Source organism: Diadema antillarum, unplaced genomic scaffold (genome assembly GCF_040938485.1).
Source record: "Diadema antillarum isolate AM-2024a unplaced genomic scaffold, OU_Dant_1.0 seq00001730_RagTag, whole genome shotgun sequence".
NCBI lineage: Eukaryota > Metazoa > Echinodermata > Echinoidea > Diadematoida > Diadematidae > Diadema > Diadema antillarum.
In genome coordinates this window covers 292350-308876 of record NW_027272416.1, presented here as the reverse complement: position 1 = coordinate 308876, position 16527 = coordinate 292350, and the positions used below count along the sequence as shown (strand labels likewise).

Genomic DNA, 16527 nt, shown 5'->3' with positions numbered 1-16527 from the left:
ATATATTATGTATATATATTATATATATTATGTTAATTTCATTGTAATTGCACTTGGCTCCACAAAAAAAAAAATTTAAAAAGAAAGTGGTACCGTAAATGCATTTTTTGGCCGATGAATTATAATTATGTTTGACTCAAATTTTAGGTGTCTCATGACTTCTTCAGGAGTTTTAACATAAAGTTTATTGGCCAAAAATTCACAAGGACTATACCAGATTGTTTATATATTATATATATATATATATATATATATATATATATATATATATACCTATATATACATACTGAAATCGATATTAATGATGCCTCAAGGCTATTAAAAATTCATGTCGGGCCACCAAATTTAAAAAAGGTTATCATAATATTATGGCCCAATTGGGCACATAAGTTTCTAAATGGGCTGTTATGTTTCCGTTTATTTTGAGGCCACATTTCTTTTTGGGACCACCAAAACTTCAGATTTAAAAATTTCAATGGCCGGAATTGGACACCAGAGAAAAAAAAAGTTGTGTCGAACCGTGATACATTTTTATGTAATACAGAGATATTTTTAAAAAGATGTATGCGTATATTCTGAAATGAAACGAAAAGTACAGATATGGTTCGGATGATGCTAAAAGAAACATATTGTTATTTCCTTCGGCCTTTACAATAATGAAGTTCTGCGTATGAATCTCAATAAAAAATCCTCATTATAAGTGTGTTGGACAAAATAATGTCAGAAATGTCGAATTATAGGACTGATCTTTGTTAGGTGATATTGAACCACTAAAACATCGAACATAAAACAGACAGCTGCATAAACGCATCTTTATTTTCAATTTTTAACTCCTTTCAGCAACAACAAAATAAAAAAAATACCACATAATATTCCGACCGGCAATCATGTCGTTTGGATTGTTTCACCCTTGTTTGTTCATGGGGGTTGTTATATCTTGGGTTTGGGGTTTGTTTGTTTTTTCCTTTTTTTTTTTTTTTTTTTTTTGAAAAGGACTATGTTGTATGATGTGCCGCGTAAATGTATAGTCGAGTGTTTTTGTATGAGTCATAGCTTCATTCAAAGCCAGAAGCAATTAGCCACACAGCTGGTGATGTAAAACGCTACTTACATCATCAGACTACGTTCACTTTAACATTAAAGGTCAAAGGTCATACATTGCAACTTATATGGATTCACTTGTTCAACATAATGTAAAAATAAGTTTAAGAGCACAGTAACAAACCAATGCATACGTTTAACAACTCATGTGTAGTGGGGGATCCAGAGGGGGCGCATCGGGGGCGCATCTTGTTATTAAAAACAAAAGAAAAAAGAAAAAATGGGGGCCGTGCGCCCCCTATAATTTTGTAAAGGCGCCTCCCCTTTACAGAATTCCTGGATCCGCCCCTGATGTGTACATATTTTTGTAACATGATGAGCAAACGGGTGAGCAAACTGAATTGAAATAATTTACAAGTCGCAACTCTCTTGCCATGAGACTTACGAATGTAAGTTGGCTCAGTGTGTTGTGTTGGCTCAGAAAGTAGAGCGGCTGCTTCACAATCGGGAGGTCGTGGGTTCGAACCCCGGCCGTGTCATACCAAAAGACGTTAAAGATGGGAGTTGCTGCTACCTTGTTTGCCGTTCAACAGTTGAAAAGGTTAGAGCAACGTCGATCTGGCGCTGCTCAGTGACTGCCGGGCCCACGATCAATTGGGCAAAAAAGAATTTCCATTTTCGGACAATAAAATTTGGAGTTTGAGTTTTTGGAGTAACATGGTGGCTAATAATTCCCCATGAATTCCCGACTGTGATTCTGTGTGTAGCATATCAAACATGGAAACTTGAGACATATTATAGGCACAAGTTCGAGTCCTGAAGCAAGACAGGTTGTGCCCCAAGGTAAGGCACTTTATACTCAATGCCTAGTTCGTCGGACTGGACGGTCAATCCGACTGCTGGATTGCATATATTCATTGCTTACTTATCACCTGCGTGAAACAAAGCATCATCAATTCACACACCTTTCCAATGAGATACCTGGACAGTGGATTTGGTATGGGACGCTATGGCCAAGGACAGATGGTGGTGTACAGGTTAAAACAAAGGGAGCTTCGGGACCCGCAACAGTCACAACTTAGATGGTCACCACGTGGAGTAATATACTAGATTATTATACATCATACTAGATTATTTATACACACAATATAATATACAGCGTGTCCCACCAAAAAAAAAAAAAAAATGCTAATGGCGCTCTAGATGAGTACTCCCTCATACGTTCAGAGAAACATGACGAAATCTGATCAAAATCTGAACAGGGTACAATTAAGATAAGTTCGAGGTGGAATTCAATCAACGAGCACCATGCAATGTGACAATACTCAGAAATGTGCTCAAATACAGGGAAACGGGTACATGCAAAAACCTTTGCAAGGGCAGATCGGGAGAAGAGTAACAGTTCGAACACAAGAAAACATTGACATGGACCACGTGAGGCAAAGCCTCATTCAAAAACCCCGACAAAGTTGCAGGAGAAACAACGTTCCACACGTAATTGGACTACGTACTTTATTCAACGTGATAACGAAACTTGGATTGAGAGGTTTTCTGATGAGTGCTGAAAGAAGGCTCATATCTCTGTGTTCAATGGACCATATTGCATAAAATTTAAGCTAGTAGTACAAAATGAATGCTAGTTTATGATTATAAAATCATATACAATAGGATTTGGTAATTTTCAAATTGTACTCATTTAGAGTGCCATTAGCATTTAATTTATATATCCTCATATCTATTTATTCTCCTCTTGTGTATTCGACCAAACTTATTTATGAATAATATCAATCAATCAAAGTTCAATATACATAGAAACTACCCGAAATTAAAATGATACAATTTTTTTTATTTATACGTATCCCCCCCCCCATTAATGTAAGACATATTACAGTGCGCACAGTAGGCATCATTATTTCCAATATCATAGCCCTTGTAATACAAAAATTAAAAGCTAACATTGATACAAGTTACTCAAGCTGCTAAAATATCCGGTATCTGTACCAATGAATAACAATGTATAATTTCAACTTTTCTTCTTTAAGTACTGTTACCAATTTAGTCCATCTCCTCCACAGAAGGACTAGTCTTGTCACTGGCTCCCGCCTGAAGTCCCGGTGAATTGCAGTTATCTTGTTGTCCATAGTCAGCATGCATCTTGATCATGATTGGTAAGCACGTATTTTGAAGCTCCTCCAGTTGGTATGTGTATTCTTCCTCTGTAGCCAAGGAGTTGAAATCCAGCCACTGTAAAACGACATCAGCGGCGTTGATGACAGTGTCTATGTCATCAGCGGTAAGCTGACCTTGAACTGATGGTTCGTTGACAGCGGATTTGATGCCAAAGGCGTAGCTGTCGAGTTGGTTTCTGGCTGCGATTCTCTTCCGCTGGCGGTCATCCTCAGCTCTGAACTTATCAGCATCGTGGACCATGCGATCAATGTCTTCCTTGGATAGACGACCGCTGTCGTTGGTTATCGTGATGTTGTTGCTGCTACCTGTGCTCTGGTCTTTGGCTGTTACATTCATAATGCCGTTGGCGTCGATATTAAAGGTCACTTTTATCTTCGGCACACCCCTTGGAGCTGGGAGAATGCCACTCAATCTAAACTGCCCGAGTTGGTTGTTGTCTTTGGTGAGCGCCCTCTCTCCTTCGTACACTTGAATGTCCACACCTGGTTGGTTGTCGGTACATGTGCTGAAGATCTCAGCGACCTTTACGGGAATCCTCGTGTTTCTCTTGACCAGAGCTGTCATTGCGCAACCAATTGTCTCGATTCCAAGTGAGAGTGGGGCAACGTCAACCAGTAAGACCTCCCTGATTTCTTCACTCATATCACCAGACAAGATGGCTGCCTGGACAGCTGCACCATAGGCCACAGCTTCATCTGGGTTGATGGACTTGTTGAGGTCCTTGCCATTCAGGTACTCCTGCAGGAGCTTCTGGATCTTGGGAATACGGGTTGAACCTCCAACCATTACAACGGTGTTAATGCCTGTCTTATCGATCTTTGCATCGACGATTGCCCTCTCCACTGGATCAAGGCATTTCTTGAAGAGATCAGAGCACATTTCTTCAAAGCGAGCTCTGGTGATGTTTGTGCAGAAATCGACTCCTTCGAAGAGCGAATCTAATTCAATACTTGCTTCTGCACTGCTAGATAGAATCCGTTTAGCTCGTTCAGCTGCAGCGCGGAGACGCTGAAGTGCCCGTGGGCTGTTTCTGAGGTCCTTCTCATGTTTGCGCTTGAATTCCCTCGCAAGATGGTTGACTAGTCTGTTGTCAAAGTCTTCACCACCAAGGTGGGTGTCTCCAGCAGTTGATTTGACTTCAAAGAGTCCATCATCGACAAGCAAGATGGATACATCAAATGTGCCTCCGCCGAGGTCAAAGATCAGGACATGCTGCACACCTTGCAACTTCTTATCTAGTCCATATGCGAGGGCAGCTGCTGTCGGTTCGTTGATGATGCGTAGAACATTCAGCCCTGCAATTACGCCTGCATCTTTCGTGGCCTGTCGCTGAGCATCATTGAAGTAGGCGGGAACGGTGATGACAGCATCTCTGACTTTCTGACCCAGATATGCCTCGGCCGTCTCCTTCATCTTACTGAGAACCATGGAGCTGACTTCCTCTGGGGCGAGGATCTTATTCTCCCCCATGTACCAAACCTCTAGAGCAGGTTTGCCTCCTTGGTTGATCACCTTGAATGGCCAGTGCCTCATGTCCGCTTGTACACTCTGGTCTGTGAACCGCCGACCAATCAGTCGCTTGACATCGAAGATTGTGTTCTTTGGATTTCTGTATAAAGACAGGAAATGGACATGGCATTAATTTTATTGATTGTATAATTACTCCAAACATAATTTTCACCTCAATACAACTTCCTTCTCTTGAATCGTTGAGGACCGCGTATCAAACAATTACAGTGTATTATTCTGCACAAATATAGGCAATATCCACTACATACAATTCAAGTTAATCGTTATACTCGATGGATGAAGGTCAGTCTCTACCCTTCCTGCGGGAAAGAACACAGTGTCCCACAGTCTGACAGTGTGTTAACAATGTGATCGAATAGTCGGCTATATGAAAACGCTCGAATCTAATAGTGTGAAGATGTTTTCAATCTGTAGTATGAAAGTGTGCAACAAAACATCAGACCTACTATGTGAACACTCTGTGAAAAAGCACGTCATAGTGTGAAAACATCTTCACACTGCTAGATTTGAGCGTTTTCACATAGCCGACTATGTGAACACATTGTGAACACACTGTGCGACATTGTGCTCAATCCAGTAGGGTATGCGGACCCCGTGTGTCTTTTGAATAACTTTCCAATCTATATCCATAACTACCATTCCTGTCCAATTTCATCGGAATGCACTTTGTAGGAAATGACTCGGTCATTTTAACCAACGGGCCAACCTAGATATCTCAAAGAACGTGTCATCTTCCCCTATTCAGGCCTTTGTGCGCAATAACGCAATAGATAGCATTATAATTTGCGAGGAATATGAAATTTGGAGAAGGGGTGATCACACAATATGCTGGTGTCGTTATTAGAAATAGGAATAGCAGGACATACCAATGATAAAAAAAAAAATGAGTCTCAATTTTCGGTTTCTAGATATTTATGCTGAGATATTCACTAGCATAGGTGGTAGTTAAGACTACCGAGTAGTAATCTTTATTTTTTATTTTTTTTTTTGTTGTTGTTGAACGAGCTCTATGGGAACTTGTCGTGTTCACGATGCATTGTTAGTCTGTGTTCTTTATTGACGTGACAGTAAAATTCAATTTTTTTAAGTTGGCGTTCACGTGAATGCGGAGATTGCCTTAAATTACACATATAGAAAGAATGCTGGGGAATCACACAGTTCATATTTTCACAAGGCAGCGATATCGATTGATAAGCATGTAAGCAAACACAGTGACGTGATAATACCTTACAACTTACGTCAGCACAAAATGAACTTTGGATCGATAATTCATCAACCAGTACCTCCTCTTTGACGTTTGAAGTAAATTTTACTATTTCAAACCCTGCAAAGTATGCATTCTATTTACTTGTCACTTACGTATAGTGAGGTTAATATTATTGCCTCTGCCTTCTGAAAGAGGCAGGTCAAGTGTTCTTTAATTGCGAGAAAGTCAAAATATGTTGAATTTTCTTTATACTAACTGTATATCGTTTTACGCGTGCGACGTCACAATTCGAAGTAGTCTTTTTATCCAACGATGACAGCATTGAAACTTTAAAAATTCGTATCTTTTGAACGGATTGTCCAATTTTTCTCAAACTGTAACTGGCGTCTCCTGTTAATAGTATTGTCTTCTCCCAATTCAAATGTAGGCCTATCATGAAGGTAGGGATGGGTGACCCGGGGCCCGTTTCATAAAACTTGTCATCAGTGACAAGTTGTCATAGATGTGACAAGCTACTGAATTACTTGCATCTGATTGGCTGACAGCAAATTTTTCATAGAAATGTGGCAGTTGTCACTAATGACAAGTTTTATGAAACGGGCCCCCGATTGAATCGATCTTCCTACGCTGCCCCCCCCCCCCCCCCACCCACGTGCAAAACCACGAACAGCGCCAGCAGCGAAAATGTGCATCGAAGCGTGCTCATCGGTGATGGGCGACTTCGGCGAGATGCTTCGTCTTTGTTGTTGTTGTTGTTGTTGTTGTTGTTGTTGTTGTTTTAATTTTAAGGCGTATGTCATTCAGTTATGAATATTTACGCCTGTGTGTTTGTGTTTGTGCTTACGTAGTCTGGCTTTCAGACCTTCTGCTAGTGCTAATTTTTCCTCCCAGAATATTACTAACGCCCTCTACGACAAAAGAAGTAGCTGGTTTAGCTGGATGGTCCATTTGCCTATATGGAGGGCGCATTTTATAAAAAAAAAGGGGGGGTACAGTTGACAAAGGGTCTGGAAACCAGACTAGTACGTACATAGAGATCAGTGATAAAGCTGAAGATTGTTCATAACGGGGATTCCCAGATGTATCCACTTCTGAGGCCAGCCTCCCCACTCCATGGCTACTTAAGTATCCCGGATCCCCACGCTACTAGGTCTTTACAGGGAATGAAGCCTTAAAGGGGATGACGAGTAACTGATCAGTGGGAATCAGTGGGAATGCTTGGGGATGATTGCTCCAATCCTTGTGTGATTCATTTAAGAGTACTTGTTGTGTGAAAATTATTTACTTCATAATGGTCTCATGTTCAGGTAATGTGCAGTTCAATGTTTCAAGGTTAGCATGCCTGTACAGTGACGGGGCGATCGTTAACGGGCCGTTACCGATCGCATGCTAACCTGGATTGAACTGCACATTACTTGATTATTCTGAGACTATTCTGAAGCAAATAATTTTCACACAACAATAGGTATATAATGGACTCTTAAATGAATCCCACAAGGATTGGAACAATCGTCCCCCAGCATTCCCACTGATTCCCACTGATCAGTTACTAGCCATCCCCTTTAAGTTTCCCGGATCCCCATGCGACTAGGTCTTTACAGGGAATGAAGCCTTAATTCACGTATGGATTAATTTAAGCAGAAGGGAAGGTGGAATGCGTCATGTTGGCATGTAGGATTCACGTAGATATGAATGACCTCCAAATCATAATCTTTATAGTTAAATTATACCGTAACCATGGCAGAAAAACTGACACATGTTTGTGCCGACATTGTAGCTAAACAAATCTATTTTTTCATTGTACATAAAAGAATAAGTTGTTGGTATGAGCAGGGAGGTGAGGCCTCCTTGGTATAATGAGGCAGGTAGCCTATAAACTGTGGTTCTTCTCACAGCTGCCTTATGGGTAAGAAAACGTGCATTGAGAGAAACATTTTTCCACACAAGAAATTTCATTTTTACGGTAGGAGCTATTAAGGTAGAATAAACTAACATTGAGAAGAGTTTGACAAGGAAAAACATTTTTTTTTTTGTTTAGTTGGGATATACACCAATGGGATTTCCAAGATACACCATCAACGATAAATTTTTACGCTCAACTTGGTTTAATGCGCTATCATTCAATAAGGAACTGTTCTAGTATGTTATACTAAAAACATAGACCTACAATGAGTTTTATCAATAGTGAGTGATAATCTATCGACGTGTATGAAGTATTGTCATACAAGGCAAATTTCAGTTCTTAATTTATTGTAATGATGGTAGTAATGGAGGTAAAGTGTATAAAACAAAAACAGTTTGGAGTCATCAGCAAACAAAATATAAAGGAAAGAATCTACAAAGATTTCGGAAGGGCGTGGATGAAAAATAACAACACTGATCATGACAAAGACCCCTTGTGAAAACATGTAAAATAGGGTATAAAGTGTAGACTAGTATTATAGACTGGAAAAGCACTCTGAGAGCGCAGCCCGCCGCCGAACAGCTGACTTTCACCCCATAATCACCATAGTCCTTCATTCATATCATTCGATTGCTATAGTGTCTGTTATGTCTACAACGGCGATATGCAAATGCTGGGTTTTCCCCACGGCATCTTTCCCGCTTTGGAATTCCCCACTGTCTGCTGCGTCTAGCATAGCGTGGTGGAAATCAATGAAGTTTCTCACTGCGCAAATACAACAACAACAACAACAAAGATAAACAACGGTTATCATGATGATATTGTGTACACATTTTTACGAATGATGAAAATGCTTGGTTATCTGGTTATTTATTGGGAAGTTATATACACGTGGCCCTAAATTTCTATGACAAATAATCCTTCATCAAATTAATTCAGAAACTAGAGAGGGGCCGTCAAAGGCGGCAGACCCACGCCTGAGTACAAAGTCGGGGTAAACATAATGTGAATTCGGTCATCTACCAGAATTCGGCCACTTAATTGCCAGTGTGCTTTATCACCAGCCAGTGAGTTCTACCAAAGATCGTACACTGAAGTGTACGATCTTTGGTTCTACAGTCACATCACACGCAAATCACATAATTACACATACGGTATTAACATTCATTCACGTACAGGAAAGTCCTTAAGTCTCCTCCAAAAATCCATCGAAAATCCCAAATTCCACCGTCAAAAGTGCAGAATCGGAACTTTTCCAAGCGCGCGCGAATTAAGTCCAGTTTTAAGAGTATTGTCTACGCGACGGGTCGCGGAAAAAGCGCTAAAAATCGAGAAATACGCCGTTTTCTTGCGGGATATTTTGATTATAGCAAGCCGAGAGTGTGATGATATCAAAGGTCGTATGAGTGTACGATCTTTGATGGTATCTACAAAAGCAAAAAAGAAAAACAAAATTTACGTACCCCCTAGGCAATTACCCCTATGATTAGTGTCTACGGGAATTATTCAATGCAAGGGTTGAATGCAAATGTCTACTGCACCAGTATTCGGCCACCAACGAGCGCCGCAACGTCCCCGGTGCAATTTTGCACCAACAGTGTAGAGCGCGATGCATTTTCAGCGGCCTTGCACACGCATTGACATTGAGCACGCATATCGTGCAGTGTGACTGCGACCGAGCAAAATGCTCCTCCAACGAAAAAAACAATCAATGTTAATTTGAAAAATCATCAAATATCAAAGGTCGTATGAGTGTACGATCGTTGATGGTATCCACAAAAGCAAAAAAGAAAAACAAAATTTACGTACCCCCAAGGCAATTACCCCTATGATTAGTGTCTACGGGAATTATTCAATGCAAGGGTTGAATGCAAATGTCTACTGCACCAGTATTCGGCCACCAACGAGCGCCGCAACGTCCCCGGTGCAATTTTGCACCAACAGTGTAGAGCGCGATGCATTTTCAGCGGCCTTGCACACGCATTGACATTGAGCACGCATATCGTGCAGTGTGACTGTGACCGAGCAAAATGCTCCTCCAACGAAAAAAACAATCAATGAAAAATCATCAAAATACGGGCCAGTTTGTGATGACGGAGAACGAACTTTCATAAATCTAGAAGGACATAGTCCCTCAAATAGGCCTAAACGTAAATTTCGGAATTCTTACGAACATTTGAGCAGCGACGGGTCGCGGAAAAAGCGCTAAAAATCGAGAAATACGCCGTTTTCTTGCGGGATATTTTGATTATAGCAAGCCGAGAGTGTGATGATATCAAAGGTCGTATGAGTGTACGATCTTTGATGGTATCGACAAAAGCAAAAAAGAAAAACAAAATTTACGTACCCCCTAGGCAATTACCCCTATGATTAGTGTCTACGGGAATTATTCAATGCAAGGGTTGAATGCAAATGTCTACTGCACCAGTATTCGGCCACCAACGAGCGCCGCAACGTCCCCGGTGCAATTTTGCACCAACAGTGTAGAGCGCGATGCATTTTCAGCGGCCTTGCACACGCATTGACATTGAGCACGCATATCGTGCAGTGTGACTGCGACCGAGCAAAATGCTCCTCCAACGAAAAAAACAATCAATGTTAATTTGAAAAATCATCAAATATCAAAGGTCGTATGAGTGTACGATCTTTGATGGTATCCACAAAAGCAAAAAAGAAAAACAAAATTTACGTACCCCCAAGGCAATTACCCCTATGATTAGTGTCTACGGGAATTATTCAATGCAAGGGTTGAATGCAAATGTCTACTGCACCAGTATTCGGCCACCAACGAGCGCCGCAACGTCCCCGGTGCAATTTTGCACCAACAGTGTAGAGCGCGATGCATTTTCAGCGGCCTTGCACACGCATTGACATTGAGCACGCATATCGTGCAGTGTGACTGTGACCGAGCAAAATGCTCCTCCAACGAAAAAAACAATCAATGAAAAATCATCAAAATACGGGCCAGTTTGTGATGACGGAGAACGAACTTTCATAAATCTAGAAGGACATAGTCCCTCAAATAGGCCTAAACGTAAATTTCGGAATTCTTACGAACATTTGAGCAGCGAAGTCGGATCGTTGGGGAGTTTATGTCTTCGTATGGTAGCGGAAAATCGCAAAGTGAGAAAAAATCGTGGATCCAGACGATTATGAGAATTACTGCAAAGATTGTATCATCTCTTCCTTGTATCATTCTCAACTTTTCCTGAAAATTTCATCCAAATCCCTTTACTTTTTTTTAGTTATTTCGCAAACAAACAGGGAAACAAACGAACGCCGGTAAAAACATAACCTCATTGGTTGAGGTTAAAATATAGACACACACAAACACACTCAAACTATCTTGGCGTTGAAAGTTTTCTTACGTGGCTACTTGGTTCTTAGCAGCCTCTCCGATGAGCCGCTGCGCGTCGGTGAAGGCGACGCAACTCGGTGTGGTCCGGCTTCCATACTCGTTGGCGATTATCTCGACTTTGTCGTTCCGGAAGACACCGACACACGAGTAGGTCGTTCCCAAGTCGATTCCAATAGCTGGTACTTTTCCTGGTTCCATATTCTTGCTTATCGTCCAAATTCGCAGTAGTTATAACAATTCCGGAAAATAGTCACCCTTGATGGTGTTATGCCTACAAGGAATTCACTGTTTATTTTCCTGCTTGCTTAATTAATACTCAACAACATTCTTTCTTCCTTCACTGGTTATTTTGTAAAGTTGATGTTCTGTTCTGCTCTGAGCCGTTAACTTGATTAGCAGCTTCGAACACTCAGCTAAATCCTCACATACAACAATATTTCAATTTATGGCAACTCGCCAATGGAATCTTGCGCAAGATTTGTCCTGAGAGAACCCAGCAGACAAAAGATGAGGAAATGAAGGTAACCGATTATTAGACAAACTTGCCATCGAATAATCGTCATTTATAGGGGCAGGAATAACAAGTAAGTCAGTGCAAAGGCAAAGTCCAGAAACATGCGATAGCTATACCGGGTGTCCCAAAAAAAAGCGGAACGGTGGATTTTCAGTACCTTGCATTCTAAAAGTGATATATTTTTTGACATCATTAGAAAGAACATCTTCCGCAGAAGACCATGATACCAAAATCATTAAATTTGGTTCAGTACTTTTTGTTCTACGCCAATTTCTATAAATGCAGTCATTTTCAATTTTTTGCGACTTATGAGATAATAATTTGGGTGCGACACGCGTTCCATACGGTGAATTGTGTAAGCTCGTTGATCCATGTCAGCAAAAGATAACGCTTTCATATTGGGAGCGCGCACAAACACACACACACACACACACACACAATGTGAAAGCTGTATCTTTTGTTGACATGGATCACCGAGCTTACACAATATTCACCGTATGGATCGCTTGTCGCACTCAAATTATTATCTCATAAGTCGCAAAAATCCGGCGAAATTTGACAATGACTGCATTTTCAGAAATTGGCGTAGAATAAAAAGTACTGAACCAAATTTAATGATTTTGGTATCATAGTCTTCTGCGGGAGATGCTCTTTCTAATGATGTCAAAGGATATATAACTTTTAGACCGCAAGGTACTGAAAATCCACCGTTCCGCTTTTTTTGGGACACCCGGTATAGGGTCGCGCACATCGACAGCTCACCACAGACCAAGTCATCCGTGACAGGGATAAACCATCGTAACGAAATAAAAAAAAATGAAAGGACACATCAGTGTTTCTGTATATCTGTTTTATTACATTTTCAGAATTACACACAAGGCGCGTCGAGTTTTACTGATATAGTTCTCGTGACAGAGAGGAGTGTGCTAATCAAGAATAATTTAGAGTATATTTACTGTTTTCTAGGAAAGTATAAAAACAACCGTTTCACTTATTAAAGGTATAGTCTCTTTAGAGACGGTGGTGAGTTGGCTCAGTCGGTAGCGCGTCTGCCTCACGATCACGCGGCCCGGGTTCGAACCCGAGTCTGGACTGAGCAATGTTGTGTGTAAACATACCGTCCCCTCTAGCGAGAGGCAAAACACTCTGTCCCTCGGATAGGACATAAAATGGAGGTCCCGTGTATGAGAGAGTCACAGCCCATGCACGTAAAAGATCCCGCTTCATTCATTCATCGCAAAGAGCAGGGTGTCTAACCCGGTGAAGTGGTCCCACCCCACATCCAACTGGACCCCATGGAAGACCAGCTTAGTGTAGCTGAATATGGGCTATCCAGCCATCTTCACAGATGGAAAATGAACAACAACAACAACAACAACAACAACAACAACAACTTAAACTCATGAGACTCGAACCTACTTCTTTTCATAAAACTTCTCTTTGGCTTTCAACCTATATTTTAGAAAAACTTTGTAAGGCGAAGTGATGGGGCCCGTAGCGGGTCGTGTTTGTTTGTTCGTTTGATAAGGGAATATTGAGGTTACAGTTGGTGCAAACAGGGAATACATTCGTTATGGACCAGGGGCGGATCTAGCTTTTTGTAAAGGGGGGGTGGGAGCGGTATGCGAGGGAGCGTAGCGACCGAGCCCGAGCGAGCGGAGCGAGCGAGGGGGGGGGGGAGGGTTTTGGAGGGGGGTGTCCCCCCTCCCGCAGTAGGGAGAATTTTTGAAAATCCGTATGTGAAAATGGCGTTTTCTTGCATCTAAAACACCACTATTTTTGGTATAGAGGTCATTGCCATGTGCAATACATAAATAGAAAAAAGTTTTTAAAAAAAGATAAGATAAAAAAAAATGGTCCCCTGATTTTTTTTTTTTTTTGGGGGGGGGGGGGTGGGGGTTGCAACCCCACCCCCACCCCCTCTAGATCCGCTTCTGTGGACTACAGTAGTCCTGTGATTTATAGGAATTGTTTCTACGCAGATTTATCGTTATCAACCAGGGGGGCAGTTAATGAAGCATTTTGGTCGGATATTTTTCTGACAAACTGTTACAAGCTATACCGAAATCCCTGCATCGCACCTGATTGGCTTAGAGCAAATTTGTCCGACAACTTTGTCGGACAAAATGCTTTATGAAATGCCCCCCCCCCCTTCCCGGTCGTGTAAAAGGAATGGGAGAGAGGGGCTACCCCCCCCCCCCCCCCCCCCAAAAAAAGAGACCCATTTCTTCGCTAATTGCTCCCTTTAAGGATTTGATATGCCAATGTCGTGAATGGAATTAGTTTGTGTTTGTGTGTGTGTGTGTGTGTGTGTGACCCTCCCTCGAAGTGTTGTTTACTTTTTCCATATAGAAAAATCATTGTGATAAATAGGGCTATAACACGTTCTTTTATCATTCTCTCTCTTTCTCTCTCTGTCTCAAACTCTACGCTGCCTCAATGTCTTTCATACAGTCCTCACTATATTTCACAAGTGGGTTAATAAAGGACTGAAAAGGTTACTTTGCTTTTTGCAAAAACAAAGGTCTTTAATCATGTTAATAGAGCTCGCTGGCTGCGCTCTCTCGCAAACCGAGTTATATACGCAATCACAAAACAAAATGTTTAATTCTATCTCCTTGACTGCTTCTGAATCGATTAAAACCTGTCATTTTGTCACATCATGAAACTTATTACTCTTGACTGTCGTATTACTCTCCGGTATATCATTAGGGAGCTTTAGATTTTAGACGCGCGGACGTTCAAAGGGGGAAAAAAAAAAAAACATGATCTGAGCGTGCGCAGAAGCGCACGTCAAGTTGACGCCGCTCTTCTGCGCACGCTCAGACCATGTTTTTTTTTTCCCTTTGAACGTCCGCGCGTCTAAAATCTAAAGCTCCCTATTATGCCCGAAAGACGGGAGGGAAGGATCTGCAAAGACATCAGTGGTCCCACTCTTTTCTACCCCCACACAATACATCTCCTGCGGTGATTTCGAAAGGGTCATTCACACAATGTATAATGCAGTATGTATTGTATTCATAATTGCCATTGCATTAGAGTACCTTATCCCCACCCCCCCCCCCCAAAAAAAAGGGGGTGTGGGGTGGGGGACGAACAATGACTTCTGAACGTCTTGTCTATCACTCGAATCTTATCTATGCAAAACTCAATGGATGAGAAAACTATGCCCCTCAGAGTAGTCAGTTTCTTCTTCTTTATTATTTTCCCAACACTGGTTCACGAGAGGAAGAAAATAAAAGCAAATTGAAAATAAAAAACACAACATGACAATGAATCAATGCTTGATATAGCCAGCAAGTACAATGAATTCTCTCTCGCCCTACTCTTATTATGTATTCATGGAAATGAATTGATTAAAACAATACCAATCAGTCGTTACTTATGTCCCAGAAAAGTGCACAACTTAGAATGCCTGTCCGCCTGTTGCGTTTTGAAAAAGAGTTACAGTTGTACACTGCAAAGTGTGGGTTTTAATGCTTATCACGTCTGTTCCTGTAATTGTCTTTGCAAGTTTGCCGATTACCAAAGATAGGATGAGAGGTTTAGAAGGTGGATCTTAGACTAGGATAAAAAAATATACATAAGGCAAAGTAAAGAAATAGATGTTCCTATTGCATTCCGGTGTATAGGCCGCTTCAATGGCAATACAAAGCGCATATAGAACACAAACTTTTACACAGTATACCTTTCTTATGTGTATGAAAGAAAACCCTCAATATGATAGGGATCTATATACTACTTTGTATGTTTAGTTTATTTCGAGTCGTATTTCACGTTCTCAGAATATGTACAAGCCACACAAATTCAAGAAAAACAAGCAGAGAAGACTTGTAAACCATTGAGATGATGAGAATGGAAATAATAATAAAAATAATAATGACAAGAGAAATACGCTAAGTTTGCAGCTTATAGTGATTATTAACGGAAAAGAATCGCTGACCAAACAAGAAATAAGATCATGAAAATACCAACGAATCTGCAAACGGACTACAACTTGTTCTTGTCATTGACTGCTTGTCTCAAGAGAAATTTAGGTAAATAAGGGGCAAAAAGAAAGCCAAACAGAAGAAAGTGAAAAATGTGACATTACACCCCATTCATATCCAAGGGGGGAAAAAAATCAATGGGTGACATGACGCAATATACCGTCTGTGCAAATTCGTGGAGATTCGTATACACAGGACAAACAGGTAACTATAGCCAACGGACTGGACATACAAAGCCAACTATTTTTCGCAATATCAACAACAACAATAACAACAGAAATGTGCTTAAATCGAAGGAGCAGCATACAAGCTCTAACTGCTTAAAGAAACATCTATGCTAATTTATGATACAAGAAAAAAGAGAATGGATGACTGAATTCAGTATAGAAACGGTTGACTATAAATCCGAAACTATATCGACTGTGATTAAAAGTGGGACTCTACCCTGGATCAATGATTTCAGCTGCAATATTTTTGAGATAGAGAAAAGAAACGCAGGTTTCCAGCCAACTGTAATCATAAATCATTTATGGTTCTTTTGTGTGTTTTTCGGGATATACATGCAGTATAAATATATAGAGTATGTACAGGTATAGAACGACAAATGTTTTCACTGTATAATCCCTTGAAAATTTAACCAGCTGGAAGCAATCAGCCACAAATTGAATTACTGAGGTGCATAGTACTAAACGACGAGTCTATGTTAAAGGGAGCGTATAGTTTTGGTTGAGACCTAACTGCAGGTTTCTATTTATTTTTATTATTTTTTTTTTTTTTGGTGAGATAATGAGAAAC

At 40.8% G+C, this 16527-nt stretch overlaps 1 protein-coding gene across 1 annotated transcript; it reads right to left on the bottom strand.

Annotated features, from left to right (window-relative positions):
* Nucleotides 1-3096: 3096 nt before the first annotated feature.
* Nucleotides 3097-11586, bottom strand: LOC139711914 (heat shock 70 kDa protein IV-like). The gene is made up of 2 exons (XM_071623759.1): nt 11240-11586; nt 3097-4840 (listed from the first exon to the last, which is right to left on the bottom strand). Exons 1-2 carry the CDS (start codon nt 11425-11427, stop codon nt 3097-3099), a joined length of 1932 nt encoding a protein of 643 aa, XP_071479860.1. The 5' UTR covers nt 11428-11586.
* Nucleotides 11587-16527: the final 4941 nt, after the last annotated feature.

What these genes read in the sequence shown, in the direction of transcription:
- LOC139711914 (XM_071623759.1), bottom strand. Translation starts at nt 11,427, where the DNA reads ATGGAACCAGGAAAAGTACCAGCTATTGGAATCGACTTGGGAACGACC. An exon ending in GCTAAGAACCAAGTAGCCAC is followed by an intron (nt 4,841 to 11,239) that starts GTAAGAAAACTT and finishes GTCTTTATACAG; the next exon opens with AAATCCAAAGAACACAATCT.